This window comes from Protopterus annectens, chromosome 3.part1 (genome assembly GCF_019279795.1).
Source record: "Protopterus annectens isolate FY-2018-M chromosome 3.part1, PAN1.0, whole genome shotgun sequence".
In the NCBI taxonomy this organism is placed as follows: Eukaryota; Metazoa; Chordata; order Ceratodontiformes; family Protopteridae; genus Protopterus; species Protopterus annectens.
The window spans coordinates 1,043,229,918-1,043,257,038 of NC_056732.1; the positions used below are offsets into that span (position 1 = coordinate 1,043,229,918).

At 43.0% G+C, this 27,121-nt stretch overlaps 1 protein-coding gene across 1 annotated transcript in view; it reads left to right on the forward strand.

Moving 5' to 3' along the window:
- Positions 1 to 27,121, forward strand: part of ERMP1 (endoplasmic reticulum metallopeptidase 1) — a 1,021,143-nt gene that overhangs the window by 102,535 nt on the left and 891,487 nt on the right. The window contains exon 2 of the mRNA XM_044067197.1: positions 21,863 to 22,164. Coding sequence (XP_043923132.1) covers positions 21,863 to 22,164 — 302 coding nt within the window. The remainder of the gene's footprint in view (positions 1 to 21,862; positions 22,165 to 27,121) is intronic.

Consider the following 27,121-nt stretch of genomic DNA (forward strand, 5'->3'; position numbering starts at 1 on the left):
TGTCCAGGACATTGCAGACTCTTGTGAGTGTGCTGACTATCTGTTCTAGAGCATTTCCATTGACGAAGCCCAAGAACCTCTGAGTCGGCATGTTTGTGGTCATGTATGTTTCCGAGTTGATGGAAGGATGATTAAAATCACCCATGAGTAAGGTGCTGAGCTGTATGGCAAGTGACTCCAGTAAGTCAAGGTATGCAGTATGCTTTTCCTTCATGGTGGGGGACCTGTCCCTAGCTATGATGTGGTAGGTGGCTTTGCCAATAGTTGGACATTCAGTAGCTCAAGACAGTCATATTTTTTGACAAGTCTGTAGGTATACTTATCCTTAACGAAGATGGATATACCTCCTCCTTTGGTTCTTTCAGGCTCAGTTTGTTGTCTGAATGTATGGAAGGCATTGTAGTCCTGCACAGCCAGAGGGTGCTTTCCACACCTTTGAACCATGTCTCAGTGACTGCACAGAAGTCAGCATCTTCCAAAGTGAGGAGTACTTCCAGGGAGTGCAGTTACTTGTTTAGATTTCTAGCATTAAGCAGCAGTACCTTGAGTTTACACAAAAAATAGTAGTACAGTTCGGTACCAATGATGGCTGTCTTCCAAAACCACAAAATCAAAGCCACACTCCACAAAGTCACTGTTCACAGATAGGACACTGTTTATTGGACAAAAAGAACTCCGTAAAATAGGATTTAGCGCTTTCGTCTCCACACTGGAGACCTCTTCAGAATCAATTAGAAGCACCTCTCCCATTCCTTATATACATCCATTGGGGAGTACTAATTAAACAATTACACAATTAATCAATTAAATAATAGTTCCAAAAATACATAGTGAAATGCAGTTGGAGTCAGAAAATGTCAATACAACTTGTGTATATATATGTATATATATACAAGTTGTATTGACATTTTCTGACTCCAACTGCATTTCACTATGTATTTTTGGAACTATTATTTAATTGATTAATTGTGTAATTAATTAGTACTCCCCAATGGATGTATATAAGGAATGGGAGAGGTGCTTCTAATTGATTCTGAAGAGGTCTCCAGTGTGGAGACGAAAGCGCTAAATCCTATTTTACTGAGTTCTTTTTGTCCAATAAACAGTGTCCTATCTGTGAAAAACGAGTGGACTTTGTGGAGTGTGGCTTTGATTTTGTGGTTTTGGAAGACAGCCTTCATTGGTACCGAACTGTACTACTATTTTTTGTGGAAGTTTACTTTTTCGTCTTTTACTGGTTCTTGGTACCTTGAGTTTATCTAAAGGTGATTTTGATATGTTGGGAGATTGATTATTTTGACACTGCCTAAGAAAGGCACTATAGGGGTGGCTAATGCATTTGCCAGTATCCAACAGCCTAGAGGAGACAGGTGCAGAGCATCTCTGGCTAAGCAGCATGGCCTGTCGACCATGCCTTCCCAGACTGACCGATATTGGGTCCCCTTAGACTGACACCAGAAGTTTAAACCAATTGTTAGTCAATCAGTTTTTATTTGTATTGTGGCATCATCCTTGGAGAAGGTAGAATGCTGTCTATGGCTAGGCTTATACCTGCCTGTGACACACAATCCTGAGAACTCAGTCATGTCTCTCTCTGTCTCTGTCTCTGTCTCTGTCTCTGTCTCTGTCTCTGTCTCTGTCTCTGTCTCTGTCTCTGTCTCTGTCTCTGTCTCTGTCTCTGTCTCTGTCTCTGTCTCTGTCTCTGTCTCTGTCTCTCTGTCTCTGTCTCTGTCTCTCTGTCTCTGTCTCTCTGTCTCTGTCTCTGTCTCTCTGTCTCTCTGTCTCTCTGTCTCTCTGTCTGTCTCTGTCTCTCTGTCTGTCTCTGTCTCTCTGTCTGTCTCTCTCTCTGTCTCCATATAGTCCAGTAAGGTACATCTCCAGTCATTCACCCTGATGTGGTCTATGACAAAGTCATACTGGCACTTGTGGGTGAGTGACTTGATGGATCCTGGCACCTGGCAGACAGCTAACTGAAACCTGCTACTTATCCAGCCTAGTGGGGGGAACATCTCTGTGTCTTACAGTGGAGTCACCTATGACCAGTATATTAGGTTTTGTGGTAGTATGGGCTTATTTGTAGAGATGCTGGTGTGGGTGTTGTGTTGTGGTTTTTGCATTATTATGTGTGTAAGTGGTTTCTGTTAGGGAGACCTCTGATTTTTTTTGTTAAGTTACTAGTGAGTACCTCCACATATGTGGGTTTGTGCTGTGCCCTTATTTAGTGTGGGCAGTGTATGTGTGTGCTGACAACCTGTTTGGCATTTGATCTCTCCGTATGTGTGAGTCTTGTCTCCAATTTCATAGTGTAACTACATCTGTCACATAAAGTATTTATTTGTTTTGGGAATAAATGGATGTTCTTTGTGTTTCACTGTTGCAGTCATTACATTTGGGTTATCTGCTTGCAGTAGCCCACAGTCTACCTGATTATCAAAGTCTTGGGTCCTGCGTTCGCTGCTGTCTCATCTTCTGTGATGTCAGGTAGTTAGGAGTATACAGCATGCAGCCGATGCCATTACATCAGTCTTTCTTGCCATGCGGTGCCTGAAGCAGAAGCAGTTCGCAAGGGCCGGTTGGCAGACTCCTGAAATTTTTGTTTTTGAGTTTCAGAACTGAAGTCTTCAACTAAAGCTAAGTACCCCGCTGGGGAAACTTTTTCTTTCTCTAAACCGATGTCAGTAAAAGTCAATAATTGTATTTCTTGTGGAAAGCAAATACCTCACAAAGATTTTAATTCGTACTGTATTCCTTGCCTAGGCCCTGTCCACGACGTACCTCGCTGTCTGTTTTGTGCCTTATTTAAGCAACAAACTATTCGTCGTCCGTATATTTACGCTTCTAAATATTTTGGTACTTTGTTCAATTATCCAGATATGCCTTTGGTAAGCCATCAGACTACCAACATTCTGAAAAAACGCAAAGATAAAGACCGAGACAGGCCATCTAGGTCCAAAGCTGCCGATGCTGCTTCTGCTAAGCCAGTCGCCAGTTCTCCAGTACTCAGTGAGGTGCTTTTGCAGCCCCCAATACCCACTACTTCAGATTCGCAGGCCTCTACTGAGACCCATTCAGGGTCCGGTATGCTGCGAGATGCTTCAACTGTGGAACCTGCAGATGTCTCTACTTTGGATGGGTCCGGAGCCACTGTGCAGGCACCAGCTTCTGAGGGTGTATTCAGGCCTACTGACTTGCATATTAAACCAATGCCATCTTCTTCTTCAAGGCCTAAAACTCGAACTATGCCTAGAAAACTGACGCCCAGACCACATGGTCAGGCTTCTATGCCTAAAAAACAGATTATAAGAATGGCTGAAGACCTTGTTACTTTAATCGGGGGAAGCCAACCTTCCCCCCCTAAGAGACCTAGGAATGAATTTTGCTTATGATACTTCTGACCAGGATTCTGAAATTTCTATTTCCTCTGATGACCAGGATTTACCTTATCTACCTATGAGGATTCTGATGCAGAGGACTCTATTCCCTCTGCCCCCCCCCCCCCCAAGAGGATTTCTCTTTTGGTGAAACCCTGCATGATGTTAGGGAGCACTTTCGCTGGGAAAGCCAAGATTACTCTGATTCTAAAAAGAGGCTTCGGGATTTCTTACTCCTGCCCCAGCACAGGCCTTTAGCTATCCCTCCTGTACTAGACATTGTTGATGATGCCTTTTCTGAATCTAGCTTGGCCCCTGACTCTTTACTTCCTGCTCCCAGAAAACCTGATGGATATTACAGGGTTTCTGACTCTCAAGTTCCTTTTTAAAAAATCCTACCGCGGATCCTGAGACCATTTCACAGGGACCCAAGGGCATTAAGGCTAATACTGCCAAAAATCCTACCCCCTCTGAAAGAGACTCCAGGGCGCTGGATAGATGGGGTAGGAAAGTATACACTTCTGCAACTTTGGCCATTAGGACCTTAAACTGCCAGTTTCAGTATCGGCAGCATATTATTGGATTGCTTAAACAGAAAATGATGTTGATTCCTGATTTGTGCTAAAAATAAGGATTTACAGAATTTAATGCATTCTGCTGAACAGGTTGGAAAGCATACTTTGCAATGTGGTTTGGATTCACTAGAGGCATCTTGCAGGGCTGCTGTCACTGGGTCTGTACTTAGAAGGCATGCTTGGCTTCAGGAGCAATCTTTGCCAGATCATGTTAAAGCTAAATTGCTGGATGCTCCCTTAAGTAAGGACCGCTTTGTTTGGCAACAAAGCAGAAGTTATTAAAAAGTTGGAGGAAAAAGCTAAATCTATGCAAACTGTTAAAGATTTCCTACAGGTACAGCCTCCAAGATTTAGTAGGTATTGGCCGTCTAAGAAATGGTCCTTTCCTGCCTCTTCCAGGCCTTCTCGGTCCAAACCCAGAACCAGCAGAACACCCAGGCTTCAGTCCCAGGGTACGCACAGGGCTAAGCAGTGGGGGGCTCCCACTTCCAAATCAGGGAGTAGTAAGACTCCTCCCTATGGTAAACTGTCTCAATGACTTAACTTTAAAACTTCCAAGCACTTCTCAACTGACTGCTCCTTTAGGGGGAAAGATTGCTCTGCAGGCAAAAAACTGGGAACTCATTACCCAGGACAAATGAGTTTTAAATGTAGTTTCCCAAGGATACAGATTTCACTTCAACATGTTACCAACCCCAAATGGTTGGCCAGATCTACCCCCAAATCAGTGGGCAGAGGCTCAAAAGCAAGTACTCTCTCTCTTAAGCGTAAAGACTATTCAAACTGTACCAGAAGAGGAAAAGGGTCAAGGTTTCTACTCAAGACTTTTCTTGGTACCCAGAAAAGACAATTCATGGCATCCTATCCTGGATCTTTCTATCTTAAACACCTTTTTGGTGATTACAAAATTCAAGATGCTAACTCTTCACCAGTTGCTTCCTATGCTAGGCAAAGATGCCTGGTTGGCAACACTGGATTTAAAGGAAACCTACCTGCACATCCCAATCGGGGAATCTTGCAGAAGATACCTACGCTTCAAAGCAGACTACATGCACGATCAGTTATTTGCACTGCCCTTTGGCTTATCTACTGCACCCAGGGTATTCACAAAGTGCCTAGCTCCAGTCATTGCATTTTGCAGGCAAAGAAATTTTCAAATATACCCATACCTGGACGATTGCCTAATTCAGGCAGAAAACCAGTACATGCTTTTGAATCATCTGGCATTTGTACAAAAGGTGTCAACTTGTCTGGGGTACACCATAAACGAAAAGAAATCACATCTGGTACCCTGTCAACAAATTATATTCCTGGGAGCAAGCTTGAACACAACTTCCCGGATAGTTTTCCGCATGCCCGAGAAACAAATTCAGTTGACATCTTACTTCAAACTAATGGCCGAAAACCCTGCTATCTGCAAGGCAAATACTGCAAGCCTTGGGGTTCATGGCCTCCTGCATTCTACTAATTCCATATGCAAGACTGTATATGAGGAAACTACAATGGTATCTAAAAAGCCTATGGTGTCAACATTCTCAGGATCTAGAAGCAATGATTCCTATCGTACCTTGCCTACGGTTAGAGTTCCTTTGGTGGGCAGAGGCCTGCCACCAAAACAAGGGACTACCATTCACTCTACCTCCTGCCGCCCAAACCCTAACAGACACATCAGACTATGCATGGAGAGCTCACCTGGCAGGGAAGTGCATTCAGGGCAAATGGAACTCAAGTCAAATGCACCTGCATATTAATCAAAAAGAAATGTTAGCTGTACAGAATGCTCTGACAGCCTTCAAGGACCACATTCTTCCAGGACAATTAATGGTAAAGACAGACACCACTGTTATGTGGTACATAAACAAGCAGGGGGTACCCATTCTTACCCCCTATGCAGACTAGCCATGGCTCTGTGGAACACAACCTTGAGCTACCATGTGCATCTACAGGCTCAACTCCTGCCAGGAAAACTAAATACACTGGCAGATGAAGTAAGCAGAAATATCATGGACCCACATGAGTGGAAATTGGAACCAAAGACTTTCAACATGTTGATAAACAAATGGGGAGCCCAGATATAGACCTGTTTGCCTCCCCCCAGCACTACCAATTGGACAAATTCTGCACAAGGACTCCACACAAACAAGCTTGGAAAGTGGATGCTCTGTCCTTCAGCTGGAAAAATCTATCATTTTATGCCTTTCTTCCTCTGTCTCTCCTCTCCACAGTACTACTAAAGATCAAACAGGACAAACCAAGGATGATACTGATTGCACCAGACTGGCAACGGCAACACTGGTGTACCCCCTCTTGCACAGTGTGTCACTACAGGCTCCATGGCACCTGCCTCAGACCCCTACCCTGCTGTCACAGCAGGAGAGCCAGATTCTGCACCCTCTGCTTCAAACCCTGAACCTGGCAGCCTGGCTAATTACCTAATCTCTGTTACCATCCCTCAATAAACAAGTGTTGGATGTCATTTTGGAGGCAAGGAGGCCTAGTACTAGAAAATTTTATGCTGAAAAATGGAAAAGATTCTGTGCTTGGAACCAAGCTCAAGGGATGGCCACAGCAGCGCCCATTTTACCTCAGATTCTTCAATACTTAACTGAGATGCTTTACAAGGGCCTTTCTTTTTCCTGCATCAAAATTCACACCTCAGCCATTTCAGCTTATTACAACACATAACCACCCCTCTTCTCTCATCCACTACTCAAGCAGTTCCTCAGAGGGGCCATGAACTTAAGACCACCCAGGAGAGCCCCAACTCTAGCCTGGGACCTTAACTTTGTATTGGAAAAACTCACTCTTCCTTGTTTTGAGCCAGCTGCAAGTGCAGAGTTAAAATTCCTTTCTTGGAAAACAACTTTCCTTTTAGCAATCACTTCAGCAAGAAGGGTATTTGAATTACAGGCCCTTATGGCAGTGGAGCCTTTCATCATCTTTCATGCGGACAGGGTGTCCCTCAGGACCAATCCCTCCTTCATGCCCAAGGTGGTATCCAGTGTGGCTCTTATCAGTCCATTCATTTGCCAACCTTCTTTTCTAATCCACAGAACAAAGGAAAACGGATACTGCACTCCTTAGATGTGCACAGACAACTTAGATTTTATTTAGACAGGACTAAACCTCAAAGGAAATCTGAACAACTGCTGGTGGCATTTGCTGCATGGGCAGAGGGGAAGGGTATTTCAAAGCAAACCATTTCTAAATGGATAGGCCATTGCATTCATTTCTGCTATAAGCACCATGGAAAACCTATCCCACAGGGGATTAGACCCCATTCAACTAGGGCTGCATCTACCTCTACAGCCTTTCTCAGAGGTGTCCGTATCAGGGACATCCTAGAAGCTGCTACCCTGAGTTCTGTACATACTTTCACCAAGCATTACCATTTGCTAATTTTCTCTAAATCCAGAGCTGGCTTTGCCACTACAGTTTTGCAGGGCCTTTTGGCTGGTCCTAATGCTATCTAAATTCCTCCTCCCATCCTTAGCTTGACTGCAACAGTGAAACACGAAGAACATAGTACAGTTGTGTACACTTACCATAAATGTAGATGTTAGAGTGTATTCACTGTTGCAGTCCTGGTTACCCTCCCTCCAGCCCCCTGACTTCTTTTGGCTATACCTCTACTCTCCTTTACTATGCTTAAAAGCTTTTTGGTGTATTTGCTTTCTTGTTGGAGGTATAACCTTGTGTGTGTGATATAGATACATATATATATATATATGTATATATATGTGTATATATATATATATATATATATATATATGTATATGTATATATATATATAAACATTTAATTGCTTCCCATAAGAGGGGCAGCTGACATCTGGGGCAAGAAAAACTGATGTAATGGCGTCAGCTGCATGCTTTATACTTTTGACTACCTGACGTCATGGAAGATGAGACAGCAACTGACGCAGGACCCAAGACTTTGATAATCAGGCTGACTGAGGGCTACTGCAGGCAGATAACCCAAATGTAATGACTGAAAAAGTGAACACACTCTAACATTTACATTTATGGTACGTGTACACAATCAGTATACATGAGACGATTGCTATATTGCCTCAGGATGCCCATGTCTATCAGACTGGCCAGACAGATGATGGGGAAACTGTCCATCCATGATAGCAGGCTTTTACTGTATGTTTTTATTAAGAAGGGAATGGGTTAATTTGACAGGACTGTGCTGATAGCACATACTACAAGATGGAGCTGTCGTTTGTGTAGACTAAGGTTGATCAATAAGGCAACACTGCTGAGTGCGCAAGCGAGTTACTCCTAGAGCAGCAGACATGCTTGGAAAGGTTTCACTGAGAGCTGTTTAGGGAAAAACTGAGCTTCTGTGCTTTTGCATCTGTATGGGGCACTGCTAACTGCAGCTGCACGAGGAGCAGCACCGCAAAAACGCAAGGCTTGAGTATGAGCAATGAGAAACCACTTTTAAGCTAACTACCAATCGGGAAAGCACGCAGTAAGTTTCCACCAGCAATCCCCAACTCAGACAGGTTAGATCAAAGGCTTGAGTATGAGCAATGAGAAACCACTTTTAAGCTAACTACCAATCGGGAAAGCACGCAGTAAGTTTCCACCAGCAATCCCCAACTCAGACAGGTTAGATCAGTACACTTTTTTGCACCAAGGGTGCAGAAAAATACATTCTTAATGTAGAATAGCTGATTTGGAGCCCAAGTGTAACAAGACCACACAAACTACCTATAGTAGCCCTACAACTAACAGATACAATGCAATACGCTGCAATTAACTATTTAAAGCATCAGCAGATGGTATAGTAGTTTCTTTAAACTGCTGGAGTACAGTCACAGTCTATAAGAGGAGTGCAAAAATATACTTAGAGCCCTTTTGTGTACTTCCCAGCTCAGATAGACCAGGCAAATGTCTACTGCCTCTAGATGAATAATCACAGTCCTAATGTAAAAGCATAGTAAAACAGTGTCTGGAGTAAAATGCTACCGCAAACTGACTTAAAGATATGGATACAGCAGTGTACTTGAAACAGATACGCAGATATGAGTCAGAAGTCACCTTGTGTGTTGACGCTCCAGTACCATTGATTCTTGATATAGAAGCTGTGTAAGATATAGCCCTGAGTATGATGTAAGTGACTGGGGCTCTTATAGCTAACCTGGCACATGAGGACCCACAAACTGAATAACACAAGAAGGAAAGAAACGTCAGCCACAGTTGACACTTTATTAAATTCCACGGTGAAGTGCTTTCATCCTTCATATAGGGACTTCTTCAGAACAAATTCATACAGTCAACCCAGCACTTTTAAATATGCCCTAAATATCATAATTAACTAATTAGCAACCAATCGATTAAAATTTAAAGTAAAAAAAAAATCCATTAAAATGTTTAGAAGAAGCAGCATTGCTCACTAAAATTCTAAGAAATATAATGAATAAAATTATCCCAACAAGTTATTTAATCTCAACACACAGTTTATACTAACAGTTTCATTGATCCCTGGGTACTTTGTGGCATCTAAAGTAAGTTGCCATTTTAACTCGCATATATCCCAATATTCAGTTAGCACCCATCCCTGCTGATCTGCCCTTATTTGTTGCACTACCAAAAACTTAAACCTATGGTAATTATATTCCATTAAATGCCTACTAAGTCCATTGGTGGTTTTGCCATGTTTGATATCCTGCAGGTGCTCATATATCCTATCTCTGAACCATCTACATGTTTTTTTTATGAAAGTTCATAGGTTAGTACTAGGCTAACTGCCCTTGCGAGCCATTTTAAGCCTAGCCAATTATCCCTTGTGAGATTCAAACCCTGCACCTTGTGTTTGTAAGGCAAACACCTTAACCATTAGGCCACCCTCCCTATATAGAATACAGGATATGTTACACATTTAGCCACATACACCACATTTTTAGTCTGACAGTTGTAGCACTCCCTAATTTATATGTTTTTACCATTTAATCTAAATTTGTCCCCCGAGACCAACACATGGGGGCATTGGGAGCACATACCACATTTGAAATTACCCATACTTCTGACACTTGGATCATTTACTAACTCATTTCCATACTCCAATATGTCTTTAAAGGACTGATCCCTTTTAAAAACAAATTTGGGTGTTTTACTTTGTTTTTTGCATATTTTATCTAATTTTAATAATTCCCAGTTCTTCCCAATAAGTTGACATACCCTATAGGAGTCCTTGTTAAAAGTTGTAATAACTCAAATTTCTATAGTCACAATCAGATTTTTTATGGTTATTAGTTAAACACTCCATATTTGTGGAACTTAAAATGGGTAAATACATACCTCCAGATCACTTATCACTTCATCCTTAATTTTAATAAGCAACTCATCTGGGTAACCCATTTTAGCAAACATGCCTGAAATATAGTTTATTTCCTTTAAATAAATACACTTTCTAGAGTTACCATTTTGGCAGCCCGTACAAATTGTCCCTTGACTATGGACTTTTTTTGATGGAAAGGATGCCAACTTAAATAATCCCAAATATGAATTCGAAAAAATCCCAAATATGAATTAGAAAATGTTGGCTTCCTGTATATTTCAGACAACAATAATTTATTTAGCTTGTCTACTCTCAGGTCCATGTCCAAGTATGTGACTTATCATAGCTAAACTCTTAAGTGAATTTAAAACACTGTAGTGTATGATTTATATATTCCAAAAATTCTTCCAAATTGTTTTTTGAATCAGTCCAAATTAAAAACCTGTCAACCATATATCTGCTATAATGTTTTATACATCTCATGTAGCTCGTTTTGAATATAAAATGATTTTCCCAAAGTGACATAACTTAGTTGGCAAAACTGGGGGCACATGCTGCTCCCATTGCCACACCTGTATTCTGTTTATAGTATTGGCTTTCAAACCATATATAATTTTTTTAGCACTGCTTCCATGAAGGTCACATACACATTGATCTGATCCTGATCATAAACACCTGAAGCCAATAATTGTGTTCCTAACCACAATAAACCTTCCTCATGTGGTATCCCTGAGAATAAATTACATACGTCGATGGTTACTAAAATCATAGATGTTCTTCATCTCACATTGCTGCAGTCCTTACTTATGGGTAGTCCGCTGTCCTCGGTCGGCCCGAATACCGAAGTATTAGGCTGACGTCGGTCATGGGCGCCTAGATCTGACATCAGAGCGTCAGGGTATAAAGGCGCATGACCGACGTCATATCCTCAGTCTTTTTTGCCGCATGGTCCGATGCAGAAGCAGAGTTGCAAGTGCCGTTCGGCGTTCTGAAATTTTTCGTTTTCGGAGTTTCAGACCGATACCAAGTTGGGCTAAGTACCCCGTTGGGGAATATTTTTTTTTTTTTTTTTCTTGCCTCAGTTACTTACCGGATGTCAGAAAAAGTGAATAATTGTATTTCTTGTGGGAAACAGATACCGCATAGGGATTACCACTCGCTTTGTATTCCTTGTTTGGGACCGGAGCACGACGTAGTCGGGTGTCGGTTTTGTGCTAGGTTTAATAAGCGCACTATAAAACGGAGGTTAGATTGCGCTAGATTAGTCTTTGGCAAGAGGTGTAATTTATAATATGCCGTCGGATGTTCCGATGCCTGCTTCTACTAAGAAGCGCAAAGACAAATCTTTAAAGCCTAGGCAGGATGATTCGTCCGTTTCGGACGCCGGACCTTTAGAAGCTACAGCTGAACAGGTGGATCCGGCTGAAGTTTCTGTTGAGTCCCAGGGGGAAACTTTGATTTTACAAGATGTGGCCTCTCAGGAGGCAGGCCAGGCTGAAGGGGCCTCTCAGGTTACTATTCTCCCTTCTATGCCTAAGGTGGTTAGGCCTTCTGCTACTGTTTCTAAGGCTCCTTCTAAGGGCAGGTCTGTTTTGCCTTCCTCTGGTGTCAGTTCTGGTTCTTCAGGGTCTGTGCCTAAAAGCACATGCTTAAAATGGCAGAGGATTTGATTACTTTAATTAGAGGTTCTATGCCCCTCCTGATAAGAGGCCCAGGATGGAGCCAGAGTTGGAAAGTTTGGAGTAGGCCTCAGATGATTCAGAGTCTTCTACTGAGGACATTCAAGATTTCCTCCTTATTCTGATTCTGATGCAGAGGATTCCACTCCTTCTGCTTCTCCTCCAGAGGATTTTTCATTTTCAGAAACTCTGCATTCCATGAGGGAGCATTTTAAGTGGGAGGGACAGGATTACTCTGATTCCCGGAAGAGGCTTAGGGGAGTTCTTGTTTTTACCACAGCATAGACCCTTAGCTATACCTCCGGTTTTGGATGTTGTTTCAGATGTTTTCTTGGAAGCTTCCCTTAATCCAGATTCTGTGCCTCCTGCCCCAGTTAAACCGGACAGGTATTACAGGGTGCCTGAGGCTCATAAATATCTGTATAAGAGTCCTAGGGCGGACCCAGAAACTATTAGTCAGGGGTCTAAGGGTGTTAGAGCCTCTGTTGTTAAGAATCCGGTTCCTCTGGATAAGGAAGCTAGAGCTTTGGATAGATGGGGTAAGAAGGTGTATACCTCTTCTACTTTAGCAATGAGAGCTTTGAACTGCCAGTTTCATATGTTGAAGTATCAGAATTTCCTCCTTTCTCAGCTAAGATCTAAAGTGGATGCTTTGGCAGAGGGCATAGAGTGTAAAGAATTGCAGGATTTAGTGCGCGTTTCTGAACAGGTGGGTAAGCACTCTTTGCAATGTGGTTTTGATGCTTTACAGGCTTCTTCTAGGGTGGCTGCCACTGGTTCAGTCATTCGTAGGCACGCCTGGCTTAAGGATCAGAATTTGTCTGAGCATGTTAAGTCTAGAATTCTGGATGCCCCTTTGCAGTCTGAAGTTTTGTTTGGTCCTCCTGTGGAGTCAGTCTTAAAGAAAATGGAAGACAAGGCTAAGTCTATGCAGACTGTTAAAGATTTTTTGCAGGTACAACCTCCAAAGTTTAGTAGAAATTGGCCTACTAAGGGGTGGACGTACCCTTCTTCTGATTCTCAGTCTAGGGGTAGATCTAGGCGTGGTAGGGGCAGAGCTCAGAGCACCTTCAGGCCGAGACAATGGAGTTCCCCTGCTCAATCTGCTGGTGAGGGCAGGGGCCAGTCCTTTCGTAAACAGGCCCAATGACCTGCATTTTCAGCTGCCAGATTCCTCTTGCCTGGCAGCTCCTTTGGGAGGAAAGTTGGCTCTTTTCAAGCAAAATTGGCATTTAGTCACCCAGGACAAATGGGTATTGGACATTATAAACCGAGGTTACAAGTTCTATTTCCATACCATGCCTCCTTTCAAAGGCATGCCAGACGTCCCTCCTTGGCAAAGGATAGAGGCTCACAGACAAATTTCTTTACTTCTTCAAATAGGAGCTATACAGCCAGTTCCTCTGTCAGAAGTGAGCCTAGGATTTTATTCTCGCCTGTTTCTAGTTCCAAAGAAAGGAAACGCGTGGAGACCAATTTTGGATTTATCTATCCTCAACACTTACCTGGACATTCCAAAGTTCAAGATGCTGACTTTACAACAGCTTTTACCTCTGTTGGGAAAAGATCACTGGATGGTTACTCTGGATCTCAAAGAGGCTTACCTTCATGTTCCTATCAGGCCCAGTTGCAGGAGGTACCTGCTTTTTCGGGCTGGAAATTTACATTATCAGTTCTCTGCATTGCCCTTTGGCTTATCTACTGCACCCAGAGTGTTCACAAAGGTTCTGGCTCCAGTGATAGCATTTTTCAGACTAAGAGGAATACAGATTTATCCTTATTTGGACGACTGTCTGATTATTGCACAAGAAAAGGACGAACTTCTTCATCTACAGTATGTGATGGCAGTGTTAAGATGCCTAGGGTATTCTGTGAACGAAACAAAGTCCAGTCTAGTACCCTCTCAGGACATGTGCTTTCTGGGTGTGAGACTGAAAACAGCGTCCCAGATGGCTTTTTTGACCCCGGACAAACAAAGAAGCCTTTCTCTTTATTTCCAGCAAATGTCTCTACGGTCCAGGCTGACTGCAAGGACAGTCCTTCAAGCCTTGGGGTTCATGGCATCTTGTATTCTGGTGCTTCCCAATGCCAAATTGCATATGAGGAAGCTTCAGTGGTATCTCAAAAATGTGTGGACACAGCACTGCCAAGATCTAGACACTGTCATTCAGATAATACCTTGCATTCAGAAGGAGTTTTTGTGGTGGGCTCAGGAATGTCACCTAAACAAGGGACTCTGTGACCCGGCCAGAGGCGAGTCAGATTCTAACGACAGATGCCTCGGACAAGGCTTGGGAGCACACCTCAATGGAAAATGGGTGCAAAACACGTGGCCTGTCAAACTCCAACATTTGCATATCAACTTGAAGGAAATGTTAGCAGTCCAGTTTGCATTGATGGCTTTCAAAGATTTACTTCGTCCAGGGCAGGTGTTGATTCAAACAGACAACACTACTGTCATGTGGTACATCAACAAGCAGGGGAACCCATTCTTACCCTCTTTGCAGGCAAGCGATGATTCTGTGGGAAACTGCTCTCAATCTACACCTCAATCTTCAGGCAAGGTTTCTACCAGGAGCACAGAACTCCTTAGCAGATGTATTGTGCAGACAAATAGTGGATCCTCACGAGTGGAAGTTGGATCCTCATGTATTTCAACAGTTGACAGTGTTATGGGGAACTCCAGACATAGATCTGTTCGCTTCTCCACTAAATTATCAGTTGCCAAAGTTTTGCACAAAAATGTTTCATCACACAGCTTGGAGGGTGGACGCTCTATCTTTCAGTTGGAACAATCTGCATGTATATGCCTTTCCACCTCTGCCTCTTCTTCCCAAGGTACTTTTGAAGGCCAGACAAGACAAGCCAACCATGATTTTGATAGCACCGGATTGGCCTCGACAACACTGATACCCACTACTGAGGAGTTTAGTACGAGAACCTCCGTGGCCTCTGCCTTTGATTCCGCACCTTTTGTCACAAGAGGACAGTCACTTCCTCAATGTCAAGATTCAGTCTCTGCATCTAACAGCCTGGCATATTCTGTTTTAGACTCTGGAGGGTCTCAGCTTCCACAACAAGTTTTGAATGTTATTTTGGAGGCCAGGAGGCCTAGTACCAGGAAAGTTTACGCTGATAAATGGAGGAGATTTTTTATTTGGAGCAAAGGAAAGGACTTTGATGTCTCCAAACCTGATTTAAGTGTTGCTCTTCAGTATCTTACTGAGTTATTGGACAAGGGTTTGTCTTTCTCCTCAATAAAGGTCCATGCTGCAGCCATTTCTGCTCACTATGATTGTGACCCTCCTTTATTCTCTCATCCTTGGTTTAAGCAATTTCTTAGAGGGGCAAAGAATATAAGACCCCCACGTAGAGCTCCTACTCCTGCTTGGGATCTCAATTTTGTGTTGGAAAAACTTACTCTACAACCTTTTGAGCCTGCAGCTACTGCCGAGTTAAAGTATTTATCATGGAAAACTGCTTTTTTGTTGGCCATTACCTCTGCAAGAAGGGTTTCTGAATTACAGGCCCTCATGGCAGTGGAGCCTTTCCTGATTTTTCATAAGGATAGGGTAGCTTTGCGTACTAATCCTACCTTTATGCCTAAAGTGGTTTCTAGTGTGGCCTTAAATCAAACTATTCATTTGCCTACTTTTTATGCAAACCCCAAAATAAAGGGGAGAAAATTTTGCATACTTTGGATATTCACAGGCAGTTGCGTTATTATTTGAGCAGAACCAAGGAGTTCAGACAGTCTCAGCAATTGTTTGTTTCTTTTGCTTTGGGTTCACAGGGTAAACCTGTTTCAAAACAAACTATTTCTAAATGGATTGGGTTTTGTATTTCTTTCTGTTATTCCCATCATGGTAAGGAGATTCCTGCTGGAATCAGGCCTCATTCCACTAGGGCTACTGCTACTTCTACGGCCTTTATAAGGGGGGTATCTACAAAAGACATTTTGGAGGCAGCTACTTGGAGTTCAGTGCATAACTTTTCTAAACATTACCACCTTCCTCTTTATTCTAAGTCTAGGGCTGGATTTGCCACTGCAATTTTACAGGGCATTTTAGCGCCCCTAATGCTTTATGATTTTTACCATCCTCCCTTTCCCGTTGCTTTGGGATTCTACCCATAAGTAAGGACTGCAGCAATGTGAGATGAAGAACATAGTACAGTTTTGTACCTACCATAAATGTAGATGTTTGAAGATCCACATTGCTGCAGTCCAATTTACCCTCCCTCCTTCCCTCTGTAGTTTGACTTGGTGCTATGCTTTAGGTGATGGTTGTTGTTGGGCATGTTTTTGGGAGGTATTCTGTTTTTGGCTGTGGCCTTTCTGGTTTGGCCTTCTGACATCTGGGGCAAGAAAAGACTGAGGATATGACGCCGGTCATGCGCCTTTATACCCTGACGCTCTGATGTCAGATCTAGGCGCCCATGACCGACGTCAGCCTAATACTTTGGTATTCGGGCCGACCGAGGACAGCGGACTACCCATAAGTAAGGACTGCAGCAATGTGGATCTTCGAACATCTACATTTATGGTAGGTACAAAACTGTACTTTTTCTCATATTCATTCATATTCAAGTTTGCTTTCGGCTCCGGAGCCCAATGTGCTCTCACACCCGATCGATGTTCCTCCTCTGAGCCTTCGGAGCCAGAGCGGTCTGTGCCTCCGGTTGTGGATAGGTTGGTTCCAGCTACCTCAGTTGGTCTCTCAGTTCTGATATCTGCTCCAACCCTTTCGGTGGCGTCCCTGGGGTCGAGGACCCTCAGCACTCTGGCCGGGCCCAAGGGGGGGGGACGCTTCAAATCGAACTTCTTCGGTTCCGAGCCTACTTCACACATCTGCCTTGGAGCTCATCTCCTTGGTATCGAGAGCTGCCTCTGCATCTTCAGAGTGGAGGGCATCCTCAGAGCTGGGGGGGATTGGCCTTCGAGGTGATGAGTGTGCTGTCCAGGACTTCAGCTTCATTCAGAGGTACCAACACTCTTCCCCTAAGGCACCGATTTCTGTCTCCGCTCCCTCTCTCTCTCAACACAGCAGAGACCCGCAGCCTCAGGATACCTCCATGAGTGGTCCCCAGTCTTCCGAGGTCTCCCCAGAATACCTGTCTGAGGAACCACCTAGGAAGAAAACTTGCAAGAGGAAACATGTTGACTCCCCCAATGAGTCTATTACATCAGACACTGACCTCGAGGAGTCAGAAGGGTCCCCCAAGTCGTCCCCTGATGATATCTCATTCACAGATATCCTTGAGATCCTGAAACAGAGAGGTGGCTGGCCCACCAAATTCCCTTTTGATGAGGAGTCAGTGTGCCTGAAGGTTTTCTGGTCTCAACCCTCCACCTCTTGGGTGTCTCCACCTTTCGACGAGCTACTGGATTTAGTGAGTCGAAAGGTGTGGGAATCTGCTGATTCTGTGGAACTGGTTCCTAGACGACCAAATATATTTTTGTCAGCACACCAAGACGAAGACTTTCTGACTAAGGGCGTTGCAGTAGATGCCCTGGTGGTGGCAGCAGGCGCCAAAATGGAACTTGCCGAAACTTCCTCCACTGTCCATCCACTGAACAAGGGAGTCTCAAACGATAGGCATGGGAAGCGTGTCTTTGCTTCAGCGGCTTTTACGCTTCGGTCGCTGAACTATCTGTCCCATTTCACAAGTCTCCATTGAGATCTCCTAAAAGAGCTGGGAGATGCTCTACAGGGTAATGTATCTTATGCGGTATCTCAGAAGGTCAACGCGCAGATGTCTACCCTAAGTTCTATTTTGAACTCCTCCATGAGGCTGATTTCGTATGCAGCGGATGGAGTGAGTAGGGCAGCGGGTTCAGGAGTCTCTCTCAGAAGACGCTCCTGGATGCATTTGTGTAACTTTGCAGAGGCCTTTAAGTCTACGTTTGCCAACGTCCCCCTTGACTGTTCCTCTTTGTTCAGAACCAAGGTAAAGAACACACTCACCAGGTGCAAGCAGGAAGGAAAAACCCTGTCTGCCATGGGAGTCAGTTTTTCCATCCCTTCTAGACCCTATCCCAAAGGGCAGAAGGGCAGCAAAATGTGGTTCAAAAAATCGCAGAGGTTTTTTCAGGACGCACAAGGTGATTCCTTCTCCAGAGGAGGAGGAAATAATGGTAGACGCTGCCCTAGGGGTAGAGGAGGCCCGCAGAACCAGGGAGACCGTGATTCCTTTCGTGGTTGTTCCTGTCAGCGCTCCTGAAAGGAGGTCCGACTGGAGCCAGTGGGGGGTCGTATTTCTTTAATACCCACTTGTCTTGATGTCATGCCAGGCCTCTGGGAATAAAGATAATTACCAGAGGTTACCATATTACCTTCTCTTCTCCGTCCCCTCAGACCAGATGAATCCAAAAGCTGCTCGTGAAGAGAGTCATACAATTTGTCCGTGTAGACAAGGTAGGATTAGGGTCTTGCTCCAGATACTTTTTGGTGCCAAAAATGACAGGGGACATGAGACCCATCTTGGATCTCAACAAACTAAATTAATCTGTACAGAAGTCCAAATTCTGAATGGTCACCTTACAGTCGATACTCCTGTTAGGAAGAGACATTTGGATGTGCTCCATAGACCTCCAAGATGCATCCTACCACATCAGAATGGACAGGGCATGGAGGAGTCACTTACGCTTCCGGCTGGGAGCCAGTCATTATCAGTTCCGCGCCCTGCCCTTTGGTCTCACTACAACCCCCAGGGTGTTCACCAAATGTATGGCAGTGGTTACGGCTCACTTGAGACGTCAGGGATTCCAAGTGTTACCGTATCTGGACAACTGGCTCCTCACTGCCACTACCAGGCATCTACTGTTACAGGCCAGGGATGCTATCATTTCAACTTGCCTGCAGTTAGCAATTACAGTAAATTGGCAAAAATCTGCACTGTCTCCCTCTCTGCATGTGAATTTTATTGGCACCGAAATAAACACAGTTTCATTGAGGGCTTACCTTCCTGTAGAAAGAATACAAGTCTTGATCTTATGTCCTCTAAGAAAAGTTAAAGCAAAGGTGCTGCTCAAGCTGTTAGGGACCATGGCTTCCACAATAATACTAGTTCCATTAGTCAGACTGCACATGAGAGTCCAGCAGTGGTTACTCTTTGCCCAGTGGTCACTGCTGTACCTCCCTCTGTCTCACCCTATCCTGATAACAAATTTGTGCAAACAGGGTCTTTGTTGGGGGATCTAGACCACCCCCCCCCGACTTGCCACTGTGACCACGGATGCCTCCCAGATAGGGTGAGGGGGGCATTATCTAGGGAGAACAGTCCAAGGCACATGGCAAGATCATGAGGCTCATTTGCATATCAACATCTTGGAGATGAGAGCAGTGCTTCTAGCATTGCAAGCACTTCACAGCTTTCTCCCTCTAGGAACGATTGCAATCCACTCAGACAACATGTCCGTGGTATGGTACCTAAACAAGCAAGGAGGAACCATATCTTACCCCCTCTGCAGAGAAGTCCTTCGGGTATGGGAGTGGGCAGTGTCTTCCCAGCGCTTTCTGGTAGCAACGCACATCCCGGGGAAATCCAACGTCATAGCCGACAGGCTCAGCAGGGCTATTCTGATGCCGTACGAGTGGTCTCTGAGCAATTACATTGCGGAACTAATTTTTCACAGATGGGATCAGCCTTGCTGCGATCTCTTTGCTACCCCTCTCAATGCCAAATGCAGGAGCTACTTTACACCAATTCCCCTGGAAGGGGAGACGCCAAGAGATGCACTCATTTATGATTGGCCCTTGGGACTTCTCTATGCTTTCCCTCCTTTCCCCCTTATTTCGAAGGTAATTCAGAAAGCAATATCCTTGGGAAGCAAAATGATCCTAATTGCCCCTTACTGGCCTTGACAGATTTGGTTCCCCTTCCTCAGACCATATCTAATAGAAGAACCTTGGACTCTGGATCCAGTTCCAGATTTACTGACACACGTCAGGGGTGTTCCATCCCTCTCTCCACACCCTCAGCTTAGCTGCTCCAATTCCATCTCTAGTCAGGCTTCATGACTTTTCTCCTAAGGTTGTACACATTCTGTCATCTTCCCACAAACCTTCTACTAGGAAAATTTATACCAGTAAATGGAAAAGGTTCTCCTTTTGGGCCCATGAGAGAAACCTTGATCCCTACAAGGCTCCCATTTCTGCTGTTTTAGACTTCCTCTCGCAGTTATTCAACCAAGGTTCAGCATTAGCAACTATTAAAGTCCATTTGGCAGCCATTTCCACTTTTCATGTTGCTAACGAACCTAATCTTATGGCTCATAGGCTTTGTAGAGCCTTCCTCAAAGGGACCACTTTACTAAGACCCCCAGTCACGGATCATGTGGTTCCATGGAATTTGAACTTTGTTCTCCATAATCTTACGTCAAGTCCTTTTGAACCTTCAGCAACATGTGACCAAGTTTAACTTGGAAAACTATATTTTTAGTGGCTATCACTTCTTGTGTCTGAACTGCAAGCTCTTTCCATTAAGCCCCTTATTTGGTATTTCATAAAGATAGGGTCTCCTTGAGGACAAACCCTTCCTTTATTCCTAAGGTTTCTTCTTAAGCCAATATTAATCAGTCTATTGAATTGCTTGTGTTCTTCCCTGAATTTTCTAACAAAGCAGAGTATAAATTCCACCAACAGGATGTGCATAGACAATTGCATTTTTATCTGGACAGAACTAAAGATTTCAGAAAGTCAGACCAGTTGCTTGTCTCCTTTTCAAACTCTAGGAAGGGCCTTCCAATTTCTAAGGTCACACTATCTCACTGGATTTCCAGTTGCATTTAATTTGTCTATTCCTCCAGTGGTAAAGATCTTCCTTTCAAGGTGAAACCTCATTCTACCAGGTCTGTCTGCCTCGGTAGCCTTTCAGGCTAAAATCCCAATGGACAACTTTTGTGCTGCAGCAACATGGGTTTCACCTCACGCATTCATTACTCACTACAAATTGGATATGGCTTCTAGGAACCAGTCTTACTTTGGTTCCACAGTACTCGGGAGCATTTTCCAATGAGCCACCCAAGATAAAGGTGCTAGGGACACTGTCCCAAGTGTAAGAATGAAGGCGAGATGGGACTATAGAACATAAAGAAGTTATGTACTTACCATAACGTTCGATGTTTGTAGTCCATCTCGTCCTTCATTCTTACAAACCCTTCCTCCTGCCCCCTCCTTGAGGACTTGGTGGTAGAGTGCCTACTGTTTATTGTTAGTCCTTTCCATTTGGTTTGTTCTTTGTCTGTGTTTTCTCGCAGCAAACAAGATCTGGGGAATGTTGGTGATGCATGATGGGATACCTCCTAGCCATGAGCCAACCAGAAGTTTTGGAGCTGGAGTATGGCAGAGTCGGAGCAGAGATTCGGCTTTGATCCCAAGTGTAAGAATGAAGGGGAGATGGACTACAAACATCAAACGTTATGGTAAATACATAACTTCTTTTTTTGTCCACATCTAAGTTACCACAAGTTGTCTCTGACCTGTTTTGTAAGACAGTTTTTGCCAGCTTTTCCCTCAGCTGTTATCTTCTCATTTTGTACTTTTAGGCCATGACCATTAGTGCCTGTCTTGTAGAACTGGCAATCTTCCTGATTTAGTTGTAAAAACAGTAGCCAGTAGCTTAGTGCATCACCTGGTGAGTAGTTATTTACAAGTTGTGGACACTGTTGTTCCTGTGTTTGCAACTTCTAAAGTTTGCCTGAGCTTAGGTTTTTGAACCTTTTGGCAATTGCAGTTGTGTTGAATGCTTTAAACTCCAAGATAGGAGGTGTCCGGAGGTGTCGGTATGTAATCGATGGCAGCGATCATATTGCATGTATTGCGTAACTGCTTCTGTCACACATTCCCTATGCACACCAAAGAAAATGTTGTGTAATTGCAGATTTTTGATGATGACTATGTCTCTGTTTGTAATACTGTACTAATACAAGTAAATTCTATTGCAGGTCCTACCTAGAACATATAACTGGTATTGGTCCACGACCAGTTGGGAGTCCTACAAATGAAATTGTCACAGTGAACTACCTCTTAGAGCAGATAAATGCAATACAAGCAAAAAGTAGTGAAGCGCATGTAATTTCAGTAGATGTACAAAGGCCCACTGGTTCCTTCAACATGGAATTTCTTTCAAGTTTCAGCAGTTACTATGACAATATAACGAATGTTGTTGTGAAGTTGGAGCCACGCAGTGGAGCAAAACATGCTGTGTTGGCAAACTGCCATTTTGACTCTGTGGCTAATACTGTGGGTATGTATACCCCCTTTTTATACTTTCTTAAACATAGCAAGGTTGTTGTTGTTGTCTTTTGGCTTTTCCCAGTTAGGGGTCACCACAGCAGAACTCCGGTCTGCTAATGATTGGCAGTAGATTTTCACGAACGCCGAGGTGCCAGCTCAGCGTTCAACCTTCAACTAAGGCATGCCCATTTGTGCATGTATTTCGAACACCCACCCAACCACGGGGAGGACATGCAGACTCCACACAGAAGGCACTTCAGCCGAGAATCGAATGGGAGAACCACTTGCTGTGAGGCAACAATGCTACCGCTGCACCACCGCGGATGTGTCTTAAACATAGCAATAAGAACTGCAAATCCCCCCTTGAGAAATAAAAGTTGCAACAATAAAATATATAGAACATCAGCAGTCTGTTTTTGAGCAAGCTTAATATCTTTTCTTTCATGTTCACTATAGGCTTCTTCAGTCATTTTCCTAAATTGGGACATACAGCCATGAACTTATCCAAGTGCTAAGCACTAAAACAGAGGAAGGCCTAAAAGAGATTAGCTGTGAGCTGAAATCTGAAAATTTGAGCCTAAATCTAATGGTGGTTTGATGCTAGCCAATCCAGTACCAACCAATGAGAGATGATATTTGTTTGCGGATTTGATGTGTATGAGCTATGCAGTGGAATGTTGCTAAGGGTTTTAACTGTACCATTGAAATCACTAGCTGGTTTAGCAAATGGGACATCTTGTAGCTGTGATATTTGATCAGGGTAACAGGAACAATACTGAACCAGTTAGGAGGCTGTGAGGTGATCCAAGCTGAGTAAGATGAACTAGAATCAAAGCTTGATCCGTGATGAAGAGACATTGGTTATAGGGCTAAGCATAGCCACGAAGCTGAGAAGGTAGACTTGGGGTGAAGACTGGCTGTGGGCTAGCTGCCCAATACTCTATGGGGAGAAAAAAGAATTAATACAGTAGAGTTAGCCCCAGCAGATAATAGGTAAAGACTATGACTGTGACTTGGAGAAATTAAGGCACGGACAAGAGCAGGCTGCAGTCATTCTTGACAGAAGTTTGCCTTGCAGCTCACTGTAAATTATTCGGACAGCTGGAGTTGGTATGTATGGGACTAAAATGACTTCCAACTCAGTGCACCAATAGAGAGGGCTATCTCGACGGAGATAGCCTCTTTGGAGCTTAGCTACAGGTTTAGGCGCACTTAATCACACAAGAGTAAGAGGACTAAACTAAGTTTTCATGAGCTTTTAATAATGAACAAACAGATCAGTTGACTATTGGCAAATACCTATTAGCCAGTCAGAACTTGGCACTGGTGGTGCTGACAACAGAGGAGTACAGCTCTGTTGGTCAGCACAGCAGCCAGCAAACTGCCAACATTCAAAAAGATTGGAGATTTTGCATCTGAGGGTTAAAGGTTTGAAAAAATGAACTGAAATACTGAAAGGGAATTTGAGATATGCATATACAATGGAGCTGCTGTAGTAGCATAAAGGGATAAAGCCCTGACTATGACCCAGGTGACCTAGGTTTGAATGCTGGCTCGGGTGGCTGATGGAGCAGCAGGGAGGGATTGAGTGCACATTGAATAGATAGTAGGAGTCATAAATCCCAAAAATACATGGCTGGAAGTGTCTTGAACATTTAGCCCCATCTCAGTCAGTGAAAACCTGTGAAGCTCAGTGATGTTAATGAAATAACCTTGGAATGTCTCCAATCAAAATTGATAATCTGGCTCTCTTCATTGTATGTTATGTGTAGGAAGACGGTACATCTCAAATAATAAAAGGCTATAACACCCAAGGATAGGTAGATGCTTAACTCAGACCATCTAGAGCCGAAGTAATGTAAAAAAAAATCCAAATAACAATAGCTGTCAAATAATAGCTCAAAGCTGTACTGGCTCAGGGAAGACAAATGCCTGGCATCAGACTGAATAACACTGGATAAAATAAATGGAATTGTCTTGGCAAATCCATTCTGACACTTTTTTCATTCTTTTTGCCCAAAAGAGAACACATCTGCCAAGAATGTTTTAACCGCATATCATCAAAGGCATTGCAATTAATAATCTTCACTGTTCCACCCTCATTTGAGCCTTAGTCCTCCAGTAATAGGGAAAATAATAGTAGCAGGGGATTTAAATACCAGAAGCAGGCTGGAATAATAACATTAGTAAGGAAAATATTTACAATGTGTGTTCAGGAACAACAATTGTAAGCAGACCTCCCAGGGAACGAAACATACTGGGCATTATTTGTGCCCATAAGAAGATGATTGTTACTTCATGTCAAAATTTACCACTTATATGAAAGCAAAATGGTTACTATGTAAAATTAGGAACAAAGTTAATAAAATTCCTCCACACTACTTAGCAGCTGAAAAGTAATTGCTGTATTGATAAAAGTAAGCGTTTTCACGTTCTGGTCCAAAAGCTTCCTCAGACTTTAATAAAATCACTTTAAACAACTACTACTAATATAGAGGGTAGTCATTAAAGACAACCTGTAGAATATCTAGCTTAATTACGACATCATCATTCTATGAACCACCCCCCCCATCAAGTTAATGCTGCAACTAGAAACTGAAAACTACTGAACGCCAACGTCATCATGTTCAATGTCATAACATTCAAAACAGGAAAACACTTAACTGACTTGTAAAAATATATATCCTTTACAGTTTATGCTAAAAATGCACTCGTACATAAATAACTGTATCCACTTATAACTTCTTCTTTCGGTTTTTCCCGGTTAGGGGGTTGCCACAGCGGATCGCTTGTCTGCTCATGATTGGCAATGGAGTTTTACAGTGTCGAGTTGCCAGCCTGGTGCTCAACCTTCTATAGAAGGCACACACATACACGCACTCATGCCTAGGGCCAGTTTTAGAGTGTCCAATCCACCTACAGCATGTCTTTGGGATGTGGGAGGAAACCCACGCGACCACAGGGAGGACATGCAGACTCCACACAGAAGGCACCCCAGCCGGGGATCGAACCAGAGAACCTCTTGCTGTGAGGCAACAATGCTAACCGCTGCACCACTGTGGCTGCCCCTACTATATCCACTTATATCCACTAAAACCTCAAATTCTAAAATGAATAGTAACTACTCCAAACCATACATACTGTATAAAACATATGCAAGATAATATCTCGAATTTTTGGTCAAAGCCAAGTAAAAATAGTGCTTCTCTGGGAGCTATATAACAAATTCAGTAAAGCCTCTCATTATGTAAGCAGTAACCAAGGACTGGTGACATAGAATGCTCTCTAAATCCTGGCTTCCTAAACAGATATTGCTCAAGTAGCTCTAAACTTTTTCATGCTAGTGCACTTAATGACTCAATTTTCAGCTAAACAACAAACCTTAATCATGTTTCATTTCATGAACAAGGAACACAATTTTAAAATCCAAATATTCATAATTTAAATCAGCTTTAAAAACAGAAGCATTAACTAAGCTCTAACTTCAAAGATGTTCAACAATACTGTTAGCCACTTCCTATTTATTATGACTCATTCTACATATGACATAAAAATTCATAATAATAGTATATATTAACAACATCTACCTTGGTAGGCCATGGTGTTGCCACTGATGAAAATCAAGCAGTAATGAAGGAGCTCCACTGGTCATTGAACCTGTATTTATACCTTGATTGGATGGCAGATAGGAAATTCACCTCGAGGATCACTTCTGTGGCTCTGCTTGACAGGGGCACAGGAAAATTATTTTTTTGGGTGGCAAAAGCCAGGATACAGTTTGGCTAGGCTTATATAGGCCCTAGGGCCAATAGCCTAGTTACCTACCTATGAGCCTACATTTTTCAAGCTCCCTCTAGTGATAGATTACTACATTCAAAACTTCATGTTAAAACAGAGAAGTTGCAAGCTTAAAAATTATGTTTTCAATACATCCAGGAATTGTCTAGTCTCTATTTGATATGCAATGTTTTACCTTTAGTTTTTATTCAGATTGTAACTCTATTAATCTTGTGTGCATTTGGCTAGCTGTAAGAGCTGCTAAGCATTTTACTTGGGTAAAACTAATAGATAGTTGAAAGAGTGTATACTTCAACATTTAGATGTTATTAGAAGGAAGAACGTCCTAAATGCTTTGTATAAACACATTAGTTTCAATGTAGGACATTCTTTTATTTTTGCAGTACTAGAAATAATTAAATGTGGTATTAGAGGTGGGGGGATATCGTCAACAAAACTGAATTAGCAGAGATGAGATGGATAGCTAGCCTGCAAGCACATACACCTCCAGGACTGAATGTCAATGTACCTTTAAAACCGGCCCTGGAGGCTTATTCATTACAACACTAAGGTTCTGTTTTTCGATTGGTTATGGGTTATTTAAATATCTCTGTGCTTTGTCCATGTTTAGGATCTGATGAAGCACCCAGTGTGAAAACACTTATCCATTTTATGGTTGTTTTTGTTTTCCTCAAACGTTGTTGTTTTATGACCTCAGCCTTGTTGGTCGGACTGTTTCTTTGCTTTTATTTTATTCTGGTTGTTACAGACTGACCTTTAGTCATTTTGCCTTATCATATATTTGATGCTTTATATCTTTTCTTTAGTGATAGCTGGGAGAGAAATGATATAGGATTTTTCCAGTGGGGGAATGGGGATGATGGGTAAAATTGGAGATAATTGGCCAGCAAATGTGAGAGATTCCCTGGTTCATTGTATGAAGTTCCATTTACTATTAGTTCAGCACACTGTTGGGTGTTCCCCTGTAAGGTTGCATACATAGGTTCATACTAGGCTATCTGCCCTAGGGCATTTATAAGCCTAGCCAGAGTGTGTTTGGCTTTCGCCACCCATTTTAAATTAATTTTGCTATACCCTTTTTCGAGGTTAGTATACTGTGGCTCTGTCTAACAGTGACACAGAAGTGATACCCGGGGTAAACCTATGATCTCCCATCCACTCATCAAGAT